This window comes from Rhinichthys klamathensis, unplaced genomic scaffold, assembly GCF_029890125.1.
Source record: "Rhinichthys klamathensis goyatoka isolate OS25496 unplaced genomic scaffold, OSU_Roscu_1.1 h1tg000687l_1, whole genome shotgun sequence".
Classification (NCBI taxonomy): Eukaryota; Metazoa; Chordata; class Actinopteri; order Cypriniformes; family Leuciscidae; genus Rhinichthys; species Rhinichthys klamathensis.
This window is the reverse complement of record NW_026607115.1, coordinates 627,501-644,733: the sequence shown is the minus strand read 5'-3', so window position 1 is coordinate 644,733 and position 17,233 is coordinate 627,501. Positions and strand designations below refer to the sequence as shown.

The 17,233-nt window shown below is 40.5% G+C and overlaps 1 protein-coding gene across 1 annotated transcript in view; it reads right to left on the bottom strand.

Moving 5' to 3' along the window:
- Positions 1–17,233, bottom strand: part of abcb7 (ATP-binding cassette, sub-family B (MDR/TAP), member 7) — a 77,759-nt gene that overhangs the window by 60,211 nt on the left and 315 nt on the right. Inside the window, exons 2-4 of the mRNA XM_056241991.1 lie at positions 13,582–13,662; positions 11,639–11,713; positions 5,627–5,746 (exon numbers count right to left, since the gene is read on the bottom strand). Of these exons, the coding sequence (XP_056097966.1) occupies positions 5,627–5,746; positions 11,639–11,713; positions 13,582–13,662 (276 nt within the window). The remainder of the gene's footprint in view (positions 1–5,626; positions 5,747–11,638; positions 11,714–13,581; positions 13,663–17,233) is intronic.

The following is a 17,233-nucleotide window of genomic DNA, read 5'->3' as shown; positions in this document are numbered from 1 at the left end:
TAGTAGAAGAAAATGTATGTAATGAAAATACAATTTCTGATAGGATTTATGGAAGTCAAATTAAGTTTAAATGGTATGAAAAAGGTTAGGGTTAGACATTGTATGATTGACAGGGATTCAAGTGATATAAGGATAAGGAATGAACAAAAGCTTTATTAAGCAGAATGGGGAACGATCCTATATTTTAGTGGTAAAATAATGACTGAAATGATGATGTGAATTTGTTTTATTTTATTTCTATTTTTGAAACAAACAAAAAAGCGTATAAGATGTTATACAATTAAAATGGTACATGCTATGTGACTGTAAACTGAAGGATGATTTCAGTAAAGACTTAAAGTGCTTACATCGATTATTATGGGTCTTAATTATTAATATTTTATTGTTTGTTGTTTATTTTTAGTTAGACAACCATTGTGTTTTAAACCTAAAGGGTCTATAAAAGGGGTAGTGAAAATAATGGATTAACCATCCAACTTTGTTTATAATAAAAGGATTTGGAAATCATAATTTTATAAATAAATAAAAAACTAGTGCATATATTCTGGTATTCATGATTATAGACAATGTCTTTATTTAGGATCTGAGTAGTGACTGTGGATCTAGCCCATGCTAGTAGGAATACAGCAATAGTGCTTGCTTATTTAGCCTGGCTTCCAAAGAAAAAATATGTACTTGTTTCGTAATCAGTTATGTGTTTTATAAAAATTTTAACCTGACTGATAAACTGAGGAAGAATGACATTGATGTCCTGTTGTGAGTGGAAGGTGGGAGAGCCTCTTAATGGGGACTGGAATTTTTAGTATCCAGCATGTCCATGACGAGGTGAAGAGACAAGTGTGACCCGTCAGGGGAGCATGCGTCACCACTCCTCCCTTCCGTAGTGACCTCACTGGTTAGACCAGACGTGGCGGTATTGGACCCCACATTGGTCTAAAACGGGGGACTGAAGGGTTGGTCAAAATCCCTTGCCTCTTCAAATACATATATAATCATATATCATTTTGAATGGTTATATACTTCCTTTATAAAAATCAATAATCAAATATATTCATTATCACATAATAATTTTTATATTCTTGTGCTTGTGAAATTATATTTTCTTAAATGCATGGATGCAAGTAACCAGTTTCTTTTAGGTGCATTCCAATCTTACTTTGAGATTGCACTTAGTACACGCAGGACACGAAGGCCACGTAACCCACAAGGCCGTTTGTCTCTTTCTCTGGGATCAGTAGAAAGGTTAGAGGGTCCTAAAGGCAGCGTGGGCACATATGATTCTTCGCTGGACATATGGTCAAGCTATATTGAGCGTTACTATCAAACTTTAATTGTTGTATTAAAATGTATTCTTTCCAGTATATTTCCTTCCTTGGGAGTAAATACCAGTGATCTGTTTTTCTCCCAAACGAGTGAATGTTTTAGCAGTATGTTTTGGTATACTTAACTGATAATAAGGAGCTCAGACTCTCTTCAGCCTTGATGGGAGCTGTTATTTGCTAGTGTCTGTTATTTATGTGTGTGTGTGTATGACATTCTATGTAGGTTCTGGACGGTCGGACCAGACACCCCGGCGCCCTTCTCTAACCTGCGAGGCCACCACAGACCTAAATCCAATGAGTGGACGACAACTATCTTTACTAATGGCGATAGGCACCCCTATCTCCTCACATGTGTTAAATTGTTTAGGCTCTTAATGTTTCTTAGCCAATGAGAATCATTCAACCTGTAAGCAATGACGTAGCTTAGACCTTGGAAATGGTATAACTGCTGTGATCTTTGTAACTGTAAGCGGGGCGGCCTACGAACTCCTGTGTGAGTCTTGAAGCTGACTTCTGCTGATGAAAATGCAAACTATCTTCAGTAAAACTTTTCTTTAATTTTTTTATAATTCTGACTCCGGGTCTTCATTCTTCATATCTGGTTCTGGGTCTTTGACTGTACACCCCTTACAGCGCGCACTCTGACGTCAAACACAGCGGATAACGGCACACACTCTGACGTCAAACACAGCGGATAACGCCGCGCACTCTGACGTCAAACACAGCGGTTAACGGCGCGCACTCTGACGTCAAACACAGCGGATAACGGCGCACACTCTGACGTCAAACACAGTGGATAACGCCGCGCACTCTGACGTCAAACACAGCGGATAACGGCGCGCACTCTGACGTCAAACACAGCGGATAACGGCGCGCACTCTGACGTCAAACACAGCGGATAACGGCGCGCACTCTGACGTCAAACACAGCGGATAACGCCGCGCAATCTGACGTTAAACACAGCGGATAACAGCGTGCAATCTGACGTCAAACACAGCGGATAACGGCGCGCAATCTGACGTCAAACACAGCGGATAACGCAGCGCAATCTGACGTCAAACACAGTGGATAACGGCGCGCAATCTGACGTCAAACACAGCGGATAACGCCGCGCAATCTGACGTCAAACACAGCGGATAACGCCGCGCAATCTGACGTCAAACACAGCGGATAACGGCGCGCAATCTGACGTCAAACACAGCGGATAACGCCGCGCAATCTGACGTCAAACACAGTGGATAACGGCGCGCAATCTGACGTCAAACACAGCGGATAACGCCGCGCAATCTGACGTCAAACACAGCGGATAACGCCGCGCAATCTGACGTCAAACACAGTGGATAATGGCGCACACTCTGACGTCAAACACAGCGGATAACGGCGCGCACTCTGACGTCAAACACAGTGGATAACGGCGCACACTCTGACGTCAAACACAGTGGATAACGGCGCACACTCTGACGTCAAACACAGCGGATAACGGCGCGCACTCTGACATCAAACACAGTGGATAACGGCGCACACTCTGACGTCAAACACAGCGGATAACGGCGCGCACTCTGACGTCAAACACAGTGGATAACGGCGCACACTCTGACGTCAAACACAGCGGATAACGGCGCGCACTCTGACGTCAAACACAGCGGATAACGGCGCGCACTCTGACGCCAAACACAGTGGATAACGGCGCACACTCTGACGTCAAACACAGCGGATAACGGTGCGCACTCTGACGTCAAACACAGCGGATAACGGCGCACACTCTGACGTCAAACACAGCGGATAACGGCGCGCACTCTGACGTCAAACACAGCGGATAACGGCGCGCAATCTGACGTCAAACACAGCGGATAACTGCGCGCACTCTGACGTCAAACACAGCGGATAACGGCGCGCACTCTGACGTCAAACACAGCGGATAACGGCGCGCAATCTGACGTCAAACACAGCGGATAACGGCGCGCACTCTGACGTCAAACACAGCGGATAACGGCGCGCACTCTGACGTCAAACACAGCGGATAACGGCGCGCACTCTGACGTCAAACACAGCGGATAACGGCGCGCACTCTGACGTCAAACACAGCGGATAACGCCGCGCAATCTGACGTCAAACACAGCGGATAACTGCGCGCACTCTGACGTCAAACACAGCGGATAACTGCGCGCACTCTGACGTCAAACACAGCGGATAACGGCGCGCACTCTGACGTCAAACACAGTGGATAACGGCGCGCACTCTGACGTCAAACACAGCGGATATCGGCGTGCACTCTGACGTCAAACACAGCGGATAACGGCGCGCACTCTGACGTCAAACACAGCGGATAACGGCACGCACTCTGACGTCAAACACAGCGGATTTCACAGCTAATGAACGCTATTGACAGCCAATCAGAACCCATTCTGCTTTAATGAGCTCCAGCATTTAAAGTGGCAGACGATGATAATACAAAAATGCATTTAGCATATATTTGTAAGAGCTAAACATTCCTCATTCATCTGTAATTTAACAGTGTTTCCTCTAGGATTTTTTCCAGCCGTGGTGGCAGGCCCATTTCGCCAGGGGGAGGGGGCGTGGCCCATGAGTGATATTCCCATTGGCCACGCCCCTTACCCCAGGTGTTTAAACCTCCCCAACATGAAAGGCCCCAACCAGAGCGGCAAGCGATTATGCGCATCCCGTGCGCAGAATGATGCACTTGAAGCAACGCGAAGTCACAGCGCGCAGCGCTTCGCATTGAAAAGTTCAAAGCACAAAGCGAAGAGATTATATCTATCTATGCTTAATGTATTATCTATATGCAACAGTTTATTAAGCCTTTTCTTTTAACAGTTTTAAATTTCAGTTACAGTGGGCATGAAGAACAATTCATAGTGCTCTCTACTCTAGTGCTGTAGTAACAGACACCCGGGGGAAAGGAATATGATTTAGAAAGCGCTATAAACTCCAGCAAGATAAAGTAATTGTATGCAAACTATAGACCTTTATCTACAAATAAAGTATAATAATGGGAACATTGATCTTGAAGAGAGTGTCGTCGTGTTACTGTCGTAACCGAACGCGACGCGCTGTTTGAATGCTGAATGGAGAATGACCGAGGATGAGTTTCCATTAACTTTAACTTAACGACTTAAATATTCATTTTTACCTCACATGATGCTATTGAATGACTTTAGAAGTTTTGGAATATAGTGCGGAAAATTTATAGTGCTTTACAATGTTTTGTATGCCTTTAGTGGGGCTTAACAATAACACATACAATATCGGACCGAGAAGCTGCAGCCGTGGCGGGATGATTTTAGGTGTGGCGGCCCGCCACGGCAGAATGAATGTAGCGGAAACACTGATATAAATAAGATGCTAAATTGATATTTATACAGTGAGCATGTCATTCAATTGAATGGATGACACTTTGGTGTCACAAAGAATTTGCATGACACTGAATTGCAAAACTTCTACTTCAGCTTATATTGCAGGCCATCAACTTGCCACCCATATCAAACAGTGAGCTTTTAAGTGTTTTTTGGGCATTTCACTGAATGACATGCATTTTTGTAACTCAGGCTAGTACCAACACCATGAAAAGGTGGAATTATCAAATAATGAAGAGCCATAAACTCAAGTCTTCAAGGTGCCATTTGATGATGTCACAGACTGTCGAATGACTATCTGTTTTTTTATGTGATTTCAGAAAGGCTTCTAGATCCTGTTACACTGAATGATCTCTTACAAACTGCATTTTCGGAACAAAAGTACCCTGGTTATTTAAATACTTCAAAAAAGAAAAAGAGAAAACGACATAGTAATTAATATTAATATTAACACAGCCAACACATATTTGCAAATGCCAAGAAAACAATTATATTTTTTATCTTGGTATTTTATACGTTTATTTAAAGATGTACTGGCAAAATCAAAGTCTGGACCATTACGCTGAATAACAATTTTAAACTTTGGAACATTTCCCCCATATGTTGAGATTTTATTTTCACAAAATGTATTAGAAATGTTAAGACGGACTTTTTAATGTAGAGACAGAGTTTGTTCAGTAAACAAATGTTTAATAAAAATAACGTAAACAAATGTTTAATAAAAATAACGTTTTGTTTCTACCCCCTGCTGTACTGAAAGCAAGCCGAACCGTGACTTCAAACCTGTCAACCGTCATTTTAAGTCTGCCATTACACACCGAAGGCACAACATATCAAAACAGCCTGAATGTAAAATTGTCTCAGAACTGGAAGTGTATAAAAAGACAAACGAGGCATTAGGTGATGCAGTGGTAGGATAAATGAACGCACCTTGGCTCCAGCGAGCAGACTCAGTGATATGGCCACTCGAGCTCGGAGGTCGGGTCTGTCTTTGGGCCAAACATACATCAACATGGCTGAGAGGATCTTCGTTGTGTTCACTTCCTTCAGCTGGAAACAAAAATAAGGGTTTTTTTTAAAGGGTTTCCCAGTTTTAAAATCATAAATCTTTTTTTTTTTTTAAAGGAAGAAAAAGGTTGCATATTCTAGTTTTCATTCTCGTAAAATCCCCCTGTAGTCAATCATTGTATGTATTTGTATTTAAAACTCATCTTTGATCACCAAAATGACATTTAAAAGCTTTTTCCATGAAAAGAATGTCTTCATGCCTTAAAATGGCTTGAATGTAACTCTAAATCCTTGCATCATTTAGGGGCCGTTTACACCTGGCCACTTTATGCGTTTTCTGTGATCGGATAGCCGATCGTGAAAAGACCAGGTGTAAATGCCCTCCGAAATGCATTCGAGACGTATTTGAATCCGATCGCTCAAACCACTTCAGGAGGAGATCTGGGCCGCATTACAGACGAAACTGGACAAGTGTAAATGCATCTGGTTGTTGAAACCACATATGTACATTTTACTCCTCCCAAAAACGCAAAAAAAATAAACGTGTGTGAGTGCGTGTTATAGGCTATATGTCATGTTATAGTCAGATATGACGACGCTACTGCAACACGCATCACCGCAGCTGAGCATCTATTCATCAAGCCAACGCGCCGCAAACTATCGCAAATCAAAGTAAGTCGCAGACGCTTAACACACAATCATCTTCATTAAAAGTAAAGCAACAAAATTATCTTACCAGGGCTGTGTCCGCTCTCTCTTATTGCCGTCTTTGATTTTGAAATTACCTGATGATCATTAAAATGCAGCTCATATCTGTTGCTTTCGGTGACGTGCACTCCATTAAATCTGCATATAGCGCGGGAATTGAAGATCGGATTTATATCCGTTTTGCAAAAACACATTTATGTGACCAGGTGTAAATGGCATCGTTTTGATAAATCAAATAGCTATTCGATCTGAGAAAACGCATGAAGTGGCCAGGTGCAAACAGCCCCTAAGTATAAGTGTTCTATGAATATGCAAATGAGCCCCGCCTCCACTCACTCACTCAGCTCAGCGATCCACTGGTTGACGATCACACGTTGATCTGATTTGTTACAAGGTAGTGTGTGATGTCAGAAACACCAGCGATTTCAAACCGTGTTTTTGAGACTGTCTTTGGTTCACTGCAGTTTTAAGGACTTTAAAACATGCGTGTTCAGGCCAAAACAAAATGTATCTCAACATCCCAAGCATTTTCTGTAATACTCTTGTACTCGCAAAATTTCTAAATCGCTGGAAGCCCTTCGGGAAGGCACTCTTCAGATTTTGGAAGCCCAAAATGAATTTTACTAGGCCAAATAAAAAGACAATTTTTAATGTAGAAGATTGGTTAGGACGGAGTCAAAACATCAATCAACATTTTTTTCATCCTGACCTGTTCTTTTGGGCTGAGTCGAACTGAAATACTGCCGTAAATCCATGCTCCTCTTAACATACACACACGTACACACAATGTTCGCAATGTTCTCCACTGCGCACGCAATCTCCGTCACTTAGCACCAATAAACTAAGTGAGGACGGCACTGCTTTACAAGGGGTGGAAGCACCAGTTGTCTTCCACAAACGCCAGAACTTGCAGTTGGATGCAGGAGGGATGGAGAAATAACAAGTCTGACAACGCTAAAAGAGTTAATTTACTGATGGAATAATTCACATATTGAAGTGTAGCAATACATAATAATAATAATAATAACAATACCAGACTTTTTTGAGGCAAGTGAATGGTGCTCTAACTATTTTATCCTGTTTATAGCATATAAAAACACCATATGATGGTCAAGTCACCATTATTTATGTAGCGCTTTTTACAATACAGATGTTTTTGTTTCAAAGCAGCTTTACAGAGATAGTGTGTTAGCACATGGGTTCAAACATTCTGACACGCAAAGTAAAGCATTCATGTTTTTATTGATCATGTGTTTCTCTTAAAACAGGCACGGAGATTCATGAGAAATTGCGCTGAGGATAAATCAGCATGATCAAAAACTTGCACGGTCATATTTTTCCTTAAAATAACTAGTCGATAATGTGAATAAAGGGAGGAACTTGATTACACTATTTCAGATAGCCCGTCGGGCAGGCTGGTTATGCGTTTTGGTAGCCCCGCCCGACTGGAAAACACAATAGCCCCCGGACGTCAGGCTAGCGATTTTGCGAGCCCTGCTTCTGTATTAACCTGCTGGTTGTGAATGATCATGTGATGCTGTATCAACATCTGCAGGAGGGGGCAGCAGAGATCCACAAGACTGCTCAGATCAGTCCGCTGTCAATCAACCCGGTGACAAGTTAACCAACCCGTCTACACCGCAAGAGAGCAACACGACCTGCCAGACCAGACTGTCCACATTACAATCAAAGCTCGCATCAAGCACACTAATTCTAGCTCATCACATTTGTCAGAAGTGTAGATGAGGTTATTGTTTGCAAAGAAAAGCATAAACCACAGACACCTGTGAATATGGTGAGTTTTGGTATGGGAACACGTAAACCCACTTACAATAGGAAACATCTGAACTTTACCATATCCAAACGATCGAATCATACGCAAATGCACTCGATAGTTTAAAAGCTATAAGAGGAAGAGGCTCTGTTTGTTTTAGATGAAAGAATTATTGACCATTTGCACAAACACTCAAATAATGGTCACCGAGTCAAATGAGGCTGTTACATTGTCTAACAACTCGTAGCAACGAGGACTGGATAGATCTCGACCTGGTTTATCTTTTCCCCAATTCAGTGCTTACGCTTAAAGCTGCAGTAGGGAGTTTTGAGAAAACGTTGACTTAGCCTGAAAATTTGAACAAGCACAACTTACAGGTCCCAGCCCCTTTGCTCTCTGCTGCGCTACAGCCCTCCCTCCACAGCCCTCCCTCCACAGCCCTCCCTCCACAGCTCGTCCTCCACAGCTCGTCCTCCACAGCGGAGCCCGTCGTGAACGCGCAGGCTAGTAAACAGGGCCACCGATAACAGCGGATAAAAAGTTATATGGCACATTCACTAATAGGGACTAAACGTCAATAATATGCTTTACATTGACTATGGCCTGCCCATACTTTGACTACAAACTTGGTCCTCAAATCATTATATATTTTGCAATACATGTAACTTTATAACGTTGCACTCTTTCTATAAGTTATAAATAGCTAGTAAGATAACGTTAATATAACGGTAACTAACGTTACAGTATGCAAGTAATTATTCTAGCGATATATAATGCTAGATAAGGTGTGCTAGTACATTATTTCAGCAACATGACAAGCCAGTGAATTAGCAGGTTTCAATTGCTGCTTAGCAGAGTGCGTGACATTTTATCTACACGTTATGCGGCTAGAGTTTTGACACCGAGTCAATGGGCTCTGTCTAATTCTTTCTTTTTCGCTTGTTTATCGTCATCGGCCTTTTTCCTTTTACCTCTTTGTTTTACGAGCAGGTGTCACTCGAGAATTGGCAGTTTAGGTTGTTTCTCCGTCATAAGCACAGCTGCAGCACGCCGGCAATCTTGAGTTTGAACGACGGCTCGCGCTCCGGCGCTCGCGCTGTGCAAGAGAGGGGTGTGATCAGCGCGTACACGAGCGTGATTGACACTGCTAAGACACTCCTCCTGGCTCTGATTGGTTGTTTCTGACCGGGAGCGTGTATTTCTGCAAATGGCAATAGGACCACTGGGAGGAGCCAGAGGAGCTTGATTTTTACACAGATTATCTGTCTCATATTCTACTGTCAGGACATAATGACAGTTTTAGCAAATACATTTTTTCAAAAGTTACCTACAGCAGCTTTAAATTTTTCTGTTTTAAGGCTTAAAAAAATCTATTAAAAAAATATATAATTAATTTCAAATTTAACAATAATAGGACCCTATGTAATCAGTTTTATTTTTCCCCAAATTTTTTTTTAATTTTTCTGTGTTTTATGATTTAAAGGGGTTCTATAATAATAATCATTTACAGGTTTATACTTTTGTCCAGTTGATCTACTATAATAGGGTTTTTTTTTAAACTCATTATTTATCATATAATTTACATTGTTGCAGCATCTGTTTTTCCCCTCGCGTCTCTGGCAATCTTTTTAAAATCAATGCACAACTAGGGTACGCAGATTAAGACAACTACTCATCGCCACACACAGGTTAAGTCCATATTGTAGCAAAAAAAAAAAAAAACATTGCTACCAAATCATGCGACCAACTGAGAAAGTTTTCAAAGAAACAACCGGATACAGCCAGCGAAACATGGATTTGCAGTTAAAATTTTGTCAAATATGTTGATTTTGGGGTAAAATCATACCTTATATATTGTATTGGTATGTATTGTACTGAGAAAGTTGCTAGCACCAGTGCAACCAGTGGACAAGTTAGTCTAAAGCCCTGATTGGTTGTTTTTAAATAAACACTGACAAAAAACTATGCAAGTTTTAGGGCTGGATGATATGACGATATAACATTGATATAAGTGATCACTCGGATTTAGACCTTCCTATATTGTATTTATATAAAGTGGAAAATAACAATGTCTTTTCTGTTCACCAAAAGCTTTTTATTATTCGCTATTACTTCAAAGCAAGTGAACAAGCGCGCCGTTATTTGTTGCGTAGTGACGTGTGTGTTCAAGTAAGGCAGAAATGCGCAGATTCTGCGCTATGCGCTGTATTTAATATATCATGAGGACTCACGAGTTGCGTATTTGCGCTAAATCCGCGCAGATTTGGCTTACACGAACTTCCCCAGCAAAGAAAGTGAGTAAACATGAGAAACGCCAAATTGGCTCGTGATTTGACAGCGTTTCCCACCAAAGTTCATTTTTACTCGCATTTGGCGAGTTGGAGTGTGTTAATTTCAATCCCTGAATGATGCACTCCTGTTTTTGTCATTGTGCACGAAACTTCACGCCAATAAATCATCAGAAATATTGCTGACTTGTGCGCGTCTCAAGCGCCCTCTTTACGTTCGTCCTAATGCCTGTTAGGTGTCCGTGGATTTGCCAATATTTGGTGTTGAAAATGGAAACGTCTTTAGACATGGAAAACCGATTTTACAATCGACTCAAAAACCGAATAGGATTTTTCCACAAAAGTGACAGCCCTAACCCTCTGTTTCTTCGTGTTTAAAGGAACACTCCGACTTTTTGAAACTTTAGCCTATTCACCTTATCCCCCAGAGTTAGATAAGTCCATACATACCTTTTTCATCTCCGTGCGTGCTATAACTCTATCTGACGCACCCACCGCTAGCCTAGCTTAGCACAAAGACTGGATGTAAATGGTTGCAGCTAGCATACTATAAGGAAGGCGACTATATTCTCTGAAGGCGAAGCACTGCTACTTGGGCGGAGTGATAACCGCAGCACCTGAGACGCGCTCTCTGCTCCTCACCACGGCGCGTCTCAGGTGCTGCGGTTATCACTCCGCCCAAGTAGCAGTGCTTCGCCTTCAGAGAATATAGTCGCCTTTAGAGAATATAGTTCCCAGTATTTATACGGTTAAAATATGTCTGTGTCTCATGTGACTTTGTTTTTTGTACACTCTGTGACTATACAAATCACAACATGTAAATAGAAAAATGTTTGCGTTATTTTGTCACTTATTTGGATTAGTATGCTAGCTGCAACCATTTACATCCAGTCTTTGTGCTAAGCTAGGCTAGTGGTGGGTGCGTCAAACAGACTTATAGCACGCACGGAGATGAAAAAGGTATGTATGGACTTTTCTAACTCTGGGGGATAAGGTGAATAGGCTAAAGTCCCAAAAAGTCGGAGTGTTCCTTTAATCAAACTTTTTTGTTTCCATCGTGAAGACGAGTTTTTGAGATTCCATGTTATACATTAAATTGCATCCGAATCCATGATTTCAGCCAGAGGTGAAAACCCCTTCTGCCATACAAACAAAAACCCTTACCACATTTTTGGGATCTGCATTGAGCCCTCCACCTGCATTCCCGTGCCAGCACTGTCTCTCTGGAAGATGTAAATGCTGGAACAGACCAACTCACATATTAACACTTTTCCCCCCAGCATTTTAGTTATTGTGATGAAACATGGATCAATAGCTTGTTTTCATATGCAAATGGAGGGCAGGAAGTGATTTGCTGTATTTAGAAAGCACTATAACAAACTTAAAATGCCTATGTTTTGCGTCGTTTATGGTTACTTAAATCGATCAAACCACGAGGAGTTTTTATCGTGTACCAAAAGTTGTTGTTCATGAGGGGGAAAATGCAAGAAATTGACCAAAAAACTCCGGAAAAACGGCTTGCAAACTGTACCTACGTCTGCGGTCGGGAGGAGCCGGATGGGAAAATGCCCGTGTGTGCAGTGATCACTTCGTCAAAGGTGAGTTAATACAACTTAAGTGGCTATGTTTGTGTAACGTTTCCGAACTTTGTAAAGTCAAAGTATGTCTGTAAGACGAGGTAGTTGCTGATATCTACCGCCTCGATGGCAGGAAAATCTTTCAATTCAGTTGAAAAATCGCTCCTCTTCATAACGTAAGGATCACGTCAAACATATATGTTTTTGATTTTTTGTTTATATCTTTCTCTTGTAATAGCGTGTAAAGTAGTACAGTATACGGACTGTCCTCCATCTCGTCCATTGCGCTCTACACTCCCTGCCCTCCATCTGAATTCCACGCGTCATCATGATCACATGACTGAAACCCAGCTATTTCATGAGAAATCAAGCACAATGTCTTATAGGGGTGTAACGATATTTGAACCGAACCGAAAAACCGCGATACACCACCCACGATACGTATCGCGATACTCTCATGGCGAACCGAACACGCCCCGCCCCCTGCTGCCCCGCCCAGACCCGGCTCATTGCACCTCATGTGTTAGGTGTACACAACGAATAGGGCTGTTGCCTAACCACCATTAACCACATATAATCGCAATAAGCTCAGTGTTTTGTTACTTTTGATAATAAGCAAGGTGTAATCTTTCAAATTATGTCTATTTGATCACGAAATGCAAACAATAAATGCCGTTTTGGCGCTCTTAGATGTGGCGTGACAGATATCACTGTATGCATGCGGCAGCGCGGAGCGCGATCATCTCTTCCTCAGTTACAGAATAAACATGAATGGACACCCGAAGGTATGTTGAAAGATACAGTATACTTACTGAAAGGCATCATAACTCGTGTAAACACTCAATCAGTGTTTCAACAGCGGAAATACGTCAATAAAACGCTTAGTTTTTCACATAGCTTTATATTTACCTCAGGCAAGTCATTCAGTGTCCACAGCTTGCTGGTTTGCTAACTCTTTCACTAAATAAATGCTATATATTAGCCTATATATTATATTTTACTTAACCTGTTTATGATATCTTGATTATTTAATGTATGTTTAAAATAGTTGTCATGAAAATAACAGCAACTGTGTAAATTATTATATAACAATAACAAATTAGAGTAAAAACATGTTAATGCAAAAATTGCCTTATGTGTAGTTTACATGTTTTCATACAATTTGTTATTTGAGTGTTGATTATTATTATATCATTTAGGCTAAAAGTCTAGGCTCTGTTGTTAAGCTTTAATGTTATAGTAATGTGCAAGTAAGGGCTGTAGTTTACAGCATTAGCAGATCATTTTGTTATCCTTGAGAAACGTTTACTTGTAATTGAATTAATTTAAAGACAAGGACACAATTTGTTCATTAAAGCACTGTTTAATAAAAAATAAAAGCAATTTTAGCTTTCTAACCCCCCCCCACCCCACCGAAATGAACCGAACCGAACCGAGACCTCAAAACCGTGGGACGAACCGAACCGTCAGGTTTGTGTATCGTTACACCCCTAATGTCTTATATTATACACTATTTTAATGAAGACTTACTTTGACTGCTTCTAAGATCTGTCGGCTGTTCTGACCTCGGCTGTTGGCCCATGTTGATGACGCACTTCGTTGACTTGACAGCTGAAAGAAAGTGAAAAAAAAAATGCGAATCAATAAGATTTATTTCACAATGTATCTCTAGTTTACCTCATAAGCACATTTAAGTTTACCACTTTTTATTATTCATTCACCATTCTCCTCAAGTAACTGTTCTGGATCCAAAAACAATCAATTTCTCTGAAAGTTGCAACTGTGTAATGCTTTGTGAAATATGATTTGTGACATAAAATATAGAGATATTTAGCCTATTTATTAGTTAAATACCTGTCAGTTATCTATTGAAGGGCTGTACATTCTTCGACTGAATACACACAATTAACTGCTTACCATCAGGACGACTCTGGCGACTTTGACTAAAGGCTTTTTAATGACTGCTATTTAATAAGTTCATTATTTTGTTTATTTGGTTAATGGAACAGGTTAAAACATTATCTTTAACATTCATTATTGCAGCTCCTCTATTAGTCTCTATAAATCTGTCTGAAACACGCCCGATGTCCACAAAGCCACTCCTTCTGAAAAGCTCAGAGTGCTCTGATTGGCCAGCAGACCCAGTGCGCTGTGATTGGCCAAACACCTCAGTTGCGTGTGGGAAGTGTAACGTCCATTACCATAATCGCTAACAGTTAGTTTTACTGAATCAATTCGGGCCTGAGTCGGATTCAGAAAACGAGATTGATCAAGCCAATCGATCGGAAACAGTTTTGCAAGACCGACTTGAGCAGAATATTTCGCAGTGGAAAGCCAAGCTTGTTCTTTTCCTTTTAATGACGGTTGCAAACCCACTTGAAGTGTTATATTGCCCCCTACTGCACACGACAGATGACGCTAAATAAAGAATCGGGCTTAGGATAGCCGACACAGATCAGTTCAAAAATGCTGTAATCGGCCCCGATACCGATCCTTGAGATCTGCTCGGGACATCCCAGGTAAGTAGTCTGTGTTTATAGCTGGCGTTGTGCTCTCCCAGGTTCAGCGGTCCTCTGTAAAATGTGTTGAGCACGAGCAAACTATTGGGTTGTGCTGCTCAGGAACAGCTTTACAAATAAAGCTTAACCTCTGAAAGCAAAAGCGGTTTTGCTTTCGCATCCAAAACACATTGCATCTCTGTAACATCATGACAACACTACAATTCACTGATACATTTAATACAGTCACTTCACATTTTAGTGCCCGATCCTTCTCTCTACACAGAGTTCAGTATAATTTACACAGAGTAATTCTACAACTGAATTAACTGATGACAAACGCATTTACAAAAATCGATGTAGTTTGTACGGAAACGAACTGATCAACAACTTGTTGTTAATGATGCATTTAAACACGCATCAGAGGTGTGTCTCTCTTTGCTGTGTGTGCAAGAAAAACCACAGTAATTTTTCACTTTGATTTTTCGTTCACACATTGACACAGGTCTGTCTCTTTCCACACACACTCATCAGCCTGCCATCAGTGGTCCTCAACTGGTTCTCATGGTCATTAAGCCGCGACTAGGGCCGGGACAACACATTGACGTAATTAAGCCGATCACGCACTGTTCATGTTCATCCCTAACCCCCCATTCACACACACAAAAACAAATCTCTGGCAGAAACTAGTTACCATGGTAAATAAATACACAATACTAACAATACTCCCAAGACAAGACGATGCTCACACACGACTGGCCAATAGGAACGTTCCAATAGGAAAAAAAGAACGTGGCCCCGCCCATGACACAATTTTCACAGCGAAAGCAAAAAATTGCATTGAGAGCAAAAAAAAAGCGGTTTGAGAGAAACACTTTTTTTTTAGAGAAAATGTTTTCACACTGATAGCAAAAAATATATATGTAAGATTTTTTTTCAAATTATTTTGAGAGAGATTTATTTTTTCTCATAAATAATTTTAACATTTTCAGATTTATATATTTTTATGTTCTATGAGAAAATACTTTCTCTCAATACTTTTTTTAGTCTCAAATATAATTTTTTGCTATTGGTATGATAACCTTTTCTCTCAAATATTATTTTTTCTCTCATGAAATGCTTTTTTGCTATCAGTGTGACAATTTTTTCTCTCAAACTTTTTTTTTTCCTCTCAGATCATTTATTTTCTCACATGTAATAAAGACACATTAATAGCTCCATAGATTTGGGAACAGAATCCTCTGCTGTCTGGTCGCTCCCGGTTCGATCCGGACTCGCGCTAACGGCAAATCACGTTCACTGTCCGGCCGGGTTTTGATTTCGGCAAATCAGTTTTGGGTGAATTCAAACAACGTGATTATTGTTCATGAGTCCAACATCCGGCCCCGCAAGAAAACATTAAATCTTCCTGAGGGAATAATATGCTGATGTGATTTGCTGCCCAAGAAACATTTCTGATTATTATTAATGTTTAAAAACATCTTTAATTTCTTTAAAATGTAGTGTATAATGTTACAAAAGCTTTATATTTCAGATACATGCTTTTATTTTGAACTATGGTTTGAGTGTAATGTGACCTAAAATTCGTTTTAGAATTAAATTTTACATAAATAGTTTAAGCAAAACAAATGTGTTTATGTCTGAGAACCTTTTAAACACATACGAAGCTGAAATGACATATAGGCTACTGTGTGATACAGTACAAATATTTTGAGTGTCCCTTATTTTCCTGTAAAGAACCACACATGTCCCGCATTTTTCTTTTCTGAAGTTGGCAACCCTACCCTTGTGCATCAATTTAAAAAGTTACTCTGAGGTTCTTAGAAGAAAAAATTGTCTGTGTCAAAAAACTGTCATCAAAATGTCAGAGCACAGACTTAAGATTGGTCTCGTTTTCAAGACGTTTTAACGGGTTTCAATGGGGACATTTTTGTCCCGAGTGTAACTATTTTCTGTACCCAGTATAAAACAGATTTATTAAAATAAATGAGGGTGAAATAGTAAAATAAAAAAAGGACAAAAATGTTCTTAAGGACGCAAAAGGGTTAAGATTGACCACTTGACTAGTTGTTTAGACAACTCAACCACTACTAAAAGAAATATATATAGGCTAGTTCACACACCCCTATAGGCCCTAGTCTTGAATCATTCATATCGTGCAAACTTGGTTATTGCCCATTTATCAAAAAGAGCTTGTGACACTATCATTTCTATGTCTTGACTGTAAATCACACTGCAATGTAATCACAGATATTTTGCAAAAAATACTATATGGAGAGTGTTTTTGGCATAAATGGAGTCTGTCACATGTGACTCTGATATGAGCTGAAAAGAGGGCGGGATTCAGTCTTATCTAAGCACACATGTTGTATGTGTTACTTATATATCATGTGACCTACAGGTTGAAAGGGGTTAACTCCAAACCAACAGCTAAAAGTTAAGTTAAAACCAACTAATTTATCTACAAACTAAAGTGAACTAGTCATGTGACATTATATATCGGCATATACTGCAAGTACCTCCATACTAGCTAGCAGAAATGATACTGGAGGAGTTCCTACAGCACCACATTTAACTTACACAACAGAACAGGGACAATTTCATTAGTCACGATGAACCACGTCAACTTCCTACTTAACAACAACAACAGCTAGTCACAACAGAACGCAAACAACACAACACTG